The sequence below is a fragment of the Grammomys surdaster genome, unplaced genomic scaffold (assembly GCF_004785775.1).
Source record: "Grammomys surdaster isolate TR1022 unplaced genomic scaffold, NIH_TR_1.0 199, whole genome shotgun sequence".
NCBI lineage: Eukaryota > Metazoa > Chordata > Mammalia > Rodentia > Muridae > Grammomys > Grammomys surdaster.
In genome coordinates, this window is record NW_021604644.1 from 5,290,306 (window position 1) to 5,301,280 (window position 10,975).

The window sequence follows — 10,975 nt, forward strand, 5'->3', positions numbered from 1 at the left end:
CAGCTTTGGCCGTGTGGCTCTGGCTTTAGGGTGAAAAATAGAAAGGACTACTGGGATAATTGATGCTGGTTAGCTGGAGCCAAGAAATTAGCTGTGATTAAGAAGAGACCAACATCACTGAGGTGAAATCTTCTGGAAAGTGTTTTCTGAGAGTACCAAGAAGCTGTGTTCCAGAGATAGCTAAGGTTGTACTTCGTGCTGCAGCTGTACTTGGTAATGCGTAAGAGTCACCCAGGTGGTACAGGTTTTGAATGCATGAAAGGGTCGTGAAGTGCAGCTGAGGCTTGGCACTGTGAGAGGCCACAGAAGACCATTGGTGAAGGTGCTGCTCCAGCTGCAGTTCATGGCCCAGGACTGAAGGGGTCATGCAAAGGAGTTGAGGCTTGGCACCATGAAGAGAGCCTATTAGAGGTTATTGGTGAAGCCTACTGGCAGCAGAAGACCCCAGCACGTTGGAGATGCTAGTTTCATGGCATGATCACCAAGAACAGCAGCAGCAGTGGAGTAGATCAACCTGAGGTCAGAGTGCTACAGAGGGCAGAGCTGGAGAAGAGAGGCCAGCCCTTTGGAGGAGCCCAAAAGATCATGTGTAGATCCCAGACATTGAAACAAGAAGCTGTAACAAGAAGTTGCCTTGGAGACCCCAAGATGTTCTAGATGGCAGAGCTGTGGGCTATCTGCTGAGGAAAGCTGCCAACAGGGAGTGGAACCAGCCCAGGAGAAAGAAGTTTGCAGTCAACAAAGATGAAAAAAGAAATGGAGATCTGAAGACTGCTTTGACAACAAAGAGATGCAGACTTGGAGTTTGCCCAGCTGGTTCCCTGTCTTGCTCTGGGGATTACAGTTAACTGATTGGATGAATCTCAGAAGGGACTTTGAACTTTGGACTTTTAACATTGTTGATACTTCTCTAGACTATGGAGACTTTTTTTGATTTTGTTTTTTGTTTTTTGTTTTCTCCAGACAGGGTTTCTCTGTGTAGCCCTGGCTGTCCTGGAACTCACTCTGTAGACCAGGCTGGCCTTGAACTCAGAAATCCACCTGCCTCTGCCTCCCAAGTGCTGGGATTAAAGGCGTGCGCCACCACTGCCCGGCTAATGGAGACTTTTAAAGTTGGACTAAATGTACTTTTCTTATTATGCTATGGCTAGGTATGGCCCCCAAAGACTCATGTGTTTGAACAACCCTATGGGGGCCAGGGGGTGGAATGTCATGGTTTGAACATGCTTAGTCCAGGGAGTGGCACTATTTGGAGGTGTGGCCTTATTGGAGTAGGTGTGTCACCGTGGGCGTGGGCTTTAAGACCCTCATCCTAGCTGCCTGGAAGTGAGTATTCTGCTAGCAGCCTTCAGATGAAGATGTAGAACTCTCAGCTCCTCCTGCACCATGCCTGCCTGGATGCTGCCACGCTCCCACCTTGATGATAATGAACTGAACTCTGAATCTGTAAGCCAGCCCCAATTAAATGTTGTCCTTTATAAGACACCTTGGTCATAGTATCTGTTCACAGCACTAAAATCCTAAGATAGAGATGTACAACCAAGTCAATTTTATTCGGGTATCACCCAGTAACTCTCAGTTTTGCTTCTGTTGTATGGATGTGCTGGTTGGTTTTACTGTCAGCCTGACACAACTAAGAATCACCTTGAGAGAGAAATTATCTGTATCATGTTGGCCTGTGGTCATGTCTGTAAAGACTGTCTTGATTGCCCTGTGTGGACAGCAACACTTTATGAGCTGGGCCCTGAACAGTGTAATCAGAGCAAGTGTGGACAGAGCTATCCTACTCCTACTTGTGGGCCAATGCTTTAGGTTCCTGTGCTGGCTTCTCTGCTATAGGGGACTGTCACCTGGAACAAGCCCTTCCCTTCTTAGAGCTGGGTTTGTGCTCAGGGTGCTTTATCACAGCAGAGGTGAGACTGGAACCATGAGCTCTGACAGACAGTAGCCGGCTCTTTGCCACTTTGTTACATAAGGAAACCTCCCCTCTCATTCTGTGCCAGGGTTTCCATGACAAAGACTGCAATTTTCTGCACAGACTCCCTCGTCAGGATAGAGCTGTGGGTCTGGGTGGGGCCTGCTCAAGTCTCAGAGGTGAAGACCCTAGGTCCAGAAACTGATTTAGGTCAGCCACACCTGCCTGGGGTCCCCACATGCAGAAGACACCAAGGCCAGGCCATTGTCATCTGGCTTGATGAGATGACAGAGAAGGGAGTCCAAAGCAGAACGACAGCGACAGCGGCAGCTAACACCGAAGCTGCACTCTGAGAGTCCTCACATCTACTTCCCACAGGAATGCTCGAACAGAAGAACCATGGGTGGCTAACAACAACGCATCCACTTCTCAGCTGCTTTGCTCCCTGCCCTGTCCTTACTCTCTCCTGGCAGTCACTCTCCTGTCCCTCTCCTGTGGCCGCCTGCTTTCACCTATGCCAGTTTTCCTCTCTGCTTCTCATAGATCCAGCTGAGTGTCGCATCGGAGACCCTGAGGCCCTTCCCTACCCAGCTGCACTAACTGCTCGTCTCAGCGTGCAGCCAGCTCTGTGCAGCTCTCTGTCTCCAGACTCCACGCTAGCAGGACTGGGATCACTTTTTCCCTTGAGACATTGCAACATGTAGCACAGTATGACCTTGAACTCACAATTCTCTAAGTGCTGGGATTACAAGTGAGCCACTAAGCCCAGCTAGACTACTTCTCAATCCACTTTGTGCTTTCATCCTGTGGGACATACACAGTGGATACTCTGTAATGCACTGGTCTTTGGCTGAAAAAGAGAAGTCACTTATGGCCTACCTTTGGCTTTTGGGGCAGAGGTTAGGATTACAGGGATCCTTGGAGATACAAGGTCCAAACTCAAACTGATGGTCTTGGAGACCCACACAGCGAGCGATGCAGGCACTGGGGTAGGTGCGTCCATTCTGTGCACACACTGGGACAAACTGATCTGCACAGTTACAGGGCAGACCTGAGGAGAGAAAACAGCCTCACATGAAGACATCTGTCCCTGCCCTACGTGTTGATGAAGGCAAACCACTGACAAATCATACTGAAATGGAATCGTACATTAACTCAGGAAAAAGACAAAAACAAAACAAATCTCTCCCACAACCCCTGACATGGATTTATTTATTTATTTATGAGACAGGGTCTTACTATGTATCCTTGGCTGACCTGGAACTCTATGTAGACCAGGTTGGGGTCAAACTCAGATATCTGCTTGCCTCTGCCTCTTGAGTGCTAGGTTCTAAGGTGCGTGGCCCCATGTCTCGTTCTAACAGAGATTTTTAAAGACAGTAAAGCTCTGAAAAGCTAACTTTCTGCAACTCGGCATTCCTTTGTTCTTTTCATTGCTATTTAATAGGTGTCTGCAGACAGACCCAGGCAGAAATAGGGCTATAGGTAGGATCAACAAATCTCACTTCTCCTGACCTAGCAAATCAAACTTAGAAATCAGATCACTGAAGTCTAGCTTGGGGGGTTTCCTGAATCTTGTTTGTGGGAGCCTGTGCAAATCAGTGGATGACAAGAGATGCCTGAGAAAGAACATGATGAGAAACAAAACTAGAACTCCGTGGACCATAGACTACCTCACAGGGCTGTGCAGTGGATCCTTTGCAAACAGGAAGAAGGTATGTGCTCTCAGATGGAATACTGAAGTACTATGTGCATCTGCAGTTAAGGCAGGGCCTACACTGCCTAGAAGAGAATGAGTGCCCCCAAGGACAGGCTCTGGATGCCATGGCTACCTGTGAAGGTGCGACGGTCATCCTCTGAACTGTGCTCACTGAGGCACAGACGGGTGGAACACACTAAATTGCCGGCAAAACAAGAACAGACATTGCAGTCAATAGTAAAGGATGTTCCATGGCCTGAAAGAGAGAAAATGTCAATTACATTACATACTAAGAACAGACCACAGGGCTGTGAGATGGCTTCGTGGGTAGATGCCTGAGATTCTGCCCACCTGAATCCATTCCCCAGACCTATGTGGTAGAAGGAGAGAACTAATCAAGTCCTCCAAGCTTTTCTCTGATAGCCACAGTGTGCTGTGGCCCAGACACACTGACAGATACACACACACGCACACACACAAAACAAATACGAATTAAAAATTTGTTTAAAACTTTAAAATTTTGAAAATTTAAAAGTCTGAAATAAAAAAATCTATTACCATTGTGTGTGCATGCACACATGTGGGTGCACGTGTGTATCACAGTTTGAATGTGCAGGTCGAAGGCAGCTTTTCAGAGCTGGTTCTCACCTTCCATGGTAGAGTCTGGGACCAAATGTCAGGCTCGTGCAGCAAGCAAGCCTCAGGGATCCTGCTGTCTGCCTCACCAAGGCTGGGACTGCAAGTGTGTACCACTATGCCCAGCATCTTCACATGGTTATGGGGAATCAAATTTAGGTTGTCGCAAAATGCTTTGTCAAATGAAGCATCCCCCAAGCCCCTCAAAAAGTTTTACAACGTCAATTCTTGAAAGACAACTTATGAATACATAAACTAGGGGCTTAAATCTGAGGTATTTAATTTGAGACAAAGTCTCATTATGTAGCACTGGCTGTCCTGGAGCTTGATTTGTTGACCAGGTTGGCCTCAAACGACAGGGATCTCATGTCTAAAATGCAGTGGTACACTTTTAGAAAACTCATTTTATTACCCATAAATCGCACTACCCCATCCAAGTCTCCCTATATATCTCAGGCTGGCCTGAAGCTCACTATGTCACCCAGGGTTGCCTGACACTCAGTCTCTCAAGTCCTGGGATCACAGGCATGAGCTCTAGTGCCTGGCAGAGTGACTCTAGGAGAATCAGTTGTGACGTAGGGATAGTGTGATGCTTTGTATATACTTGGCCCAGGAAGTGGCACTATTTGGAGGTGTGGCCTTGCTGGAGTAGGTTTGTCACTGTGGGTGTGGGCTTTAAGACCCTCATCCTAGCTGCCTGGAAGTGAATATTCTGCTAGCAGCCTTCAGATGAAGATGTTCAACTCTCAGTTCCTCCTGCACCATGCCTGCCTGGATGCTGCCATGCTCCTGCCTTGATGATAATGGACTGAACCTCTGAACCTGTAAGCTAGCCCCAAATGTATGATGTCCTTATAAGAGTAGCCTTGGTCATGGTGTCTGCTCACAGCAGTGAAACCTTAACTAAGAGAGGTGGTAATAGTAACAATACCTATACAAGGAGAAACTCAGATGACTAAAAGAGATAATGTGAGGTAAGACTTGGCATCATGCTTGGCACACAGTCAGAGCTCACGGAGATTCATAAGCAGGCCCTTCTTAGGAGGCTTCCAAGAGGGCTCTTTAGAAGTTCTAGTACTTGCTGCTTGTGGTGGTTCTGACTGCAATCCTATCACTCGGGAGACAGAGACAGGAAGATTTCTGTATACTCAAAGTCAACCTGGGCTATGTCGTGAGCTTGAGGCTAGTCTGGGGTACATCACAAGATCCTATTTCAAACAAAACTTTCCCCCAACACTCCCTCAGTATTCTTTAAAGATTGAGAAGTCCTGTCCTGGAGATATGATGTGCAGACTATACTGTTCAGTAAGACTCATCTAGTATCTTTGTGCAAAGTGCAGACAACCAAGCTCACACTGCAGTGAGACCAAACACGAGCATGCTCAAGACTCACTTTTTCTTTTTCCTCCAACAATACAAGACTTTTGGAGGTCAATACAGTGCATTTCCATACAGTTTTCCAAGAGGCCACTTTGTCCACAGGAACAGATCTTGTAACAACCAACTTCCCCTGCAGAGGACGGCACCTGGATCAGTGTCCCCTGGCGGACAATGAAGTCAGAAGCTTCTCCCAGTTTGCAGCCTGTACAAAAATACAGACAAGAACAGGACAATGAACTGATAATACTGTCCTATGGCAATATTTCATATTAGACATACTTTATAGATGTCTTCCAGGACTGTGTAGCTGTTAAAGATTGCAAGATTATGTTACAGAGCTGGAGAGATGGCTCAGCAGTTAAGAGCACTGGCTACTCTGCCAGAGGACCCAGGTTCATTACCCAGCACTGACATAGTGGTTCATAACCTTTATTGCTCCAGTCGACCTGACACCCTCTTGTGGCCTCTGTGGGCACTACACTCACATGGTATGCATATATAGATTCGGGTAGAACACTCAAACTCATAAAAATAAATATATATTTTTAAAAAAGATTATGTTATATAACTTTTACCAAAATAAGAAATTGCTTTTGTTCACTGGTCAAAAGATATAACCTCTCAAATGAAAATTTCATGTCTTATGGATGATTAAGGACATGTACCCCAAATAATTTAGTACAAAAATACTATGAAGATACATAACTTTGGCCAAGTACAGTAATATACACCTGTACTTCCAGAACTGGAAAGCTGAGGCAGAATGGCTTGGGCTACTGTGTAGTGAGACCTTATCAAAAAATAAACAAACGGGGACTGGAGAGAGATGGCTCAGTGGTTAAGAGCAATGACTGCTCTTCCAGAGGTCCCAAGTTCAATTCCCAGCAGCCACATGATGGCTCACAACCATTTATAATGAGATCCAATGCCCTCTCCTGGTGTGTCTGAAGACAGCTATATACAGAGTATATACATAGAATAAACAATTCTTTAAAAAACAAGCAAGCGACAAAAGCACAGCTTTCTATTTCTGTGGCCTAAACATATTTGAAGAAATGATAAAATGTTTTAAATAAAATACATAAACTGCCTATTTTTAGACTAATTTTGGGCAGGACAATTTTTAGTGATGGAATATAAGCATACTACTATAAATTCAAAGAAAACTTGAGTATTTGGATGGGATTAAGGAAAACCCATTTTCTAGGTAATACATTTTCAATTTATCATAAACTGGGGTTTCTGAGTTTAACAAAACAGTTTGGAACTGTTCTATATTACATATTGTAGAGTAGAGATCTTGCCATTTTCTTGGTGAAGAAAGCACTGGCTGAACACTAACACAATGGCAAAGGACATGAAGCAGCAGTCTGAGGTGGAGAACAGCCACTATCTCCTTCAGCTGGACTCATTGCTGCTTGGTAGCTGACACACTATCATGTTATTCAGGCAGACAGTCCTTTAGACTCCATGCTGAGTCAATCTTTTGCTCCTTTTTTTTACTTGAGCAACTGACAGAGAAAAGGATTATCAAAATCCCCCGTCTCTGTCTCTGTCTCTGTCTCCCTTAGTTCTTAGAGGTCTCCTCATGTAGCCCTGGCTGTCCTGGAACTCATTATGTAGCCCAGGCTGGCACTGCACTCACAGATCCGCTGGCCTCGAGTGCTAGGATGAAAAGGGTATGCCGCCATGCCCAGCTGTCTCTATCATTTCCACATAACACTACTCTTATTTTTATTGAAATACAGTGTCATGTTGCTTAAGCTGGCCTCGGATCCAGTGTGTAGCTGGGATAACCTTGCTCTCCTGCTGACACTTCAGCATTTTGTGGTGCTGGGGACTGAATCCCAGGCTTTCCGCATTAGGCAAACACCACTGTAGAGCTACATTTGCAGCCTTACAGAGGTGATAAGTATCGTAGAGAGCATGGTATTTTCTCCATGTGCTACAGAGAAGAGAAGAACGCCATGAACAATGTTTTTCAAACATTACAGCACGGAAGAACAGGTACAAGTGGTTGGCTGGAGCTTCTCTTTTGTTCTATAGTCAAGAACCCTGTAACTCAGTATGACAGTTATGTTGGTATTGATAGCATTAGTTTTCAATTTAAATGACAACTGAAATTTTATGTGTGTTGTGGTAATTACTTAATCTCAATCAGGGGTTCTACCTTGCCTTTGATCATTTAGTTCCCAGATAAAAGACATAACCTTTGTATTTATGATAAGCCTTTAAAACACTATCCTCCATGCTATTATGTCTACTTCCCTGTTAATAACCCTGAGACATGACTTGTCATGTTCTACCCGGGCCACTCTTACTCTGATTAGCCAGTTCTCACTATCTCTTACCCCATGGCATCTTCTCCTCTCTCCATCTTTTCTTTTTCTTCCTCATGGTCTCTGCCCCAGTCCTCAAGCCTGGGAACCAAAACCCCACCTACCCCTCTTCTGCCCAGCTATAGGCAATAGTTTTAAACTAAGGAGCAAAGTTACACAGCATCACTTGGTGTACATGAGGATTTTCTCATCCCGGGGGCAACCGGACCTTGGGAGCCAGTATTTAGCATTACAACACATAGTAACAAACCAAATATCAACATATGTGTCTTTGTTTGCATAAATATTTTTTGTAGGAAAATCCTTAAACATTACATAAAAAGATAGCATAGAAAACGTCCCTGGAACCTGGGTGTAAGACAACTCCTCTAAGGAAGCTTCTAAGGAAGCCATGTCCCATGCTCATCTCACTCACAGCCCCCATCTCTTACCTTGAACACACGAATACGGAAGGCAGGGATCTCCAGACGGACACCCCTTTCGGTTCACTTCACAGAGCTCATTGGCTGGGCAAGGATTTGGATTACAGGGATGAGTCACCTCTTCTATGATGTTACCTAAAGCACTTGGCCCTGAAAACCACAAAACTATCAGTGTAACCAATCTAAAAGAACACCACGTCTTCAAGTTACCTAACTTCATCATGGCTGGAGTAGACAGAGTTCACAGGCAGGAAGCAAGGCCTGAGTCTAACCAGCCCTAACTAAACATTTGGATTTTTTCATTTGTCAGTTTATCACAATGCACCCAACCATTCACTTACTAATGGGGACCTACAGTAGAGCTGGCAGGTCCTGGATACTAGATACACTAATGAACAAAACAGAGAAGCTAACCTGGAGTTACTATCTGGAAGAGAATAAGATAAACTCAGATAACTTCAGTGGCCAGCAGTTCAGAGATTGGACATATTTGGGGTATGGTGATCAAATACATGTTTATGTGTAAGAGGGGTCATTTTTCACTTTAAAAATAATAAATGTCAATGTGTTATGGAGACATGAGCCCATAACACAATCGTATCTACCCTCCAACATCCTGGCAAGGCAGAACAGCACTTCAAGCACAGGGGGTATTTAAAGAGAGTGCTACTATTCATGCTGGAGCATCGTCCAGCTCCTGCTGCTAGCATTTTCTTCCACACACACTGCTGTAGGCTGCTAGCACCATGAATGTATTAAGGTGCTTACCTGATCCCCAGCCTCACTCGGCTCCGAGACTTACAGAGACAGGGGCTGTGGAGCCTTCTCGCTCAGCCCCATCGGTCTGGGCAGCTTTACCTGGAACTTGGGAAGGGATCTTCCCAAGGTCACAGGGGTAAAAGCTAGGGCATGTACCACAGTCTCTCTATTCTGAGAGCCCAACAGATACTGTCAGTTATACATTCACCACCCTGTCTTCCCTACTTGTTTAGTAGATTCTTATTTTTATTCAAGGTGGTCATAGGCTCAAAGCTAAAAAGACCACACACCCAAGTTTTCCATACACTTGTAAGTGTTCCCTGCAATTAAGGAGAAGTCTCTCCCCCTCCCTCTTCTCTTTTGCCAACTGGAGTCAGTTGGATAAAACACCAGCAGCCACGGCAGGACAGTAAAATGCAGGGAATAACTGAGCAGAGTGCAGAAAGGCTGAGAAGCCTGCATTCCTGATGCTGCACCACCATAAACATCCTGGCCTACTTGCTTCTGAGCTTTCCTGTGCTTCTAACTGTTCTGTTATTGAAAGTTGGGCTTAATCCTAACTGGAAAATTAGCAACTAGGCTCCTCTGTTGGCCAGCCAGCTTATGCCGCTGGCGCCCCCTGGTGGCAGCCCAGACACTAAGGGCATGGTCTCTGACACTGGTCTCACTGCTGCTAAGGAGCTCTTTCTGGAATTCCTCCTTTAAGGAGGTACCAACCTACTGCCTTATCTATTGGCAGAAGTGTCTGGCAGGGAGAAACTAAAGTAGTGAGACAAGTTCCACTTCCCCGTGCGAGCCCAGGGGAGAGCTCTTTCTTCTCTTCTCTATTGGGTAAGTCCAAGCCAGGCCTGCCTCAGGTCCTAATAAACGGATGACAAACGCTGACAGCTTCCTAGGGGAAATTCCACTTTCTGGGCACACCATGACTTCTGATGATACTGTCCTTTGCTTTGATCTTTACAATTCCTGACTAGTAAATAGTTCATATTTCCTCCAAAAGATAAAATACAACTTCTGCTTACACATTTAAAGACGACAATGACAAGTTGACAGGATCTAATCACTTAGGAGACAAAACTCTGGACCCCTGGGTGAGACATTAGCCCTGCCCTATGTGATGGCACCATTCCATTAGTTGGGGACCTGACTGAAAAAATGAGTTGAGCACAGCCTCTGGCTTCCGAATGCCTGATGCTCTTGCTTCCCACTCCTGTTGCCATGGTTGCCCCCCTGTACCCTTGAACTGTGAGCCAAGTAAACCCTTCCTCCATTAAAATGCTTTTGTTGGGTATTTTTGTCACAGCAACAAGAAAGTAACTAATGCAGATGGTATCATCGAACAATAGTTCTCATCCAAGGCAGGGAACAAGAGCAGAGGCCGTGAAAGAAGCACCTGAACTCTAAAACCAAACCCACCCAGTACTTACTGAGGTACGGATCCAGAGGTATACAGTTCTCCAGGTCATCTGCAGGGGACAGAAACTCACAGATACTTTCAGCCGTGTGGTCTTCAGGGAATTTATTCTGGTCTCCACATTTCTTGAGAATCTCTACACAATCTGATCTTAAAAGAAAAGAGAACATTTTGGATTCATGGCTCTGCCTCATGTTGTCTGGTCAAAACTGTTTCTGAAACTTCTCAGAAGCTTTTGTTATACTTCAGAAGTTCTCCCAGCTGGTTAGGACTAAGTCTAGTCCAAGGGCAGTCACAGTGGACTTCTAGCTACACAGTAAATCCAAAGCCTAACTTCCTGTAATCTGAGACCAAAGGTCTCATTCCAGATTTACATTTACTGCTCCAAGCCTGGTGTAGCTTCTACTGCCT

General features: G+C 45.3%; 1 protein-coding gene across 1 annotated transcript in view; it reads right to left on the bottom strand.

The window, feature by feature from the left end:
• Reck (reversion inducing cysteine rich protein with kazal motifs) overlaps nucleotides 1-10,758 on the bottom strand; it is a 21,646-nt gene extending 10,888 nt beyond the window's left edge. Inside the window, exons 1-5 of the mRNA XM_028770272.1 lie at nucleotides 10,578-10,758; nucleotides 8,401-8,541; nucleotides 5,644-5,832; nucleotides 3,748-3,870; nucleotides 2,795-2,966 (exon numbers count right to left, since the gene is read on the bottom strand). Coding sequence (XP_028626105.1) covers nucleotides 2,795-2,966; nucleotides 3,748-3,870; nucleotides 5,644-5,832; nucleotides 8,401-8,541; nucleotides 10,578-10,758 — 806 coding nt within the window. The remainder of the gene's footprint in view (nucleotides 1-2,794; nucleotides 2,967-3,747; nucleotides 3,871-5,643; nucleotides 5,833-8,400; nucleotides 8,542-10,577) is intronic.
• Nucleotides 10,759-10,975: the final 217 nt, after the last annotated feature.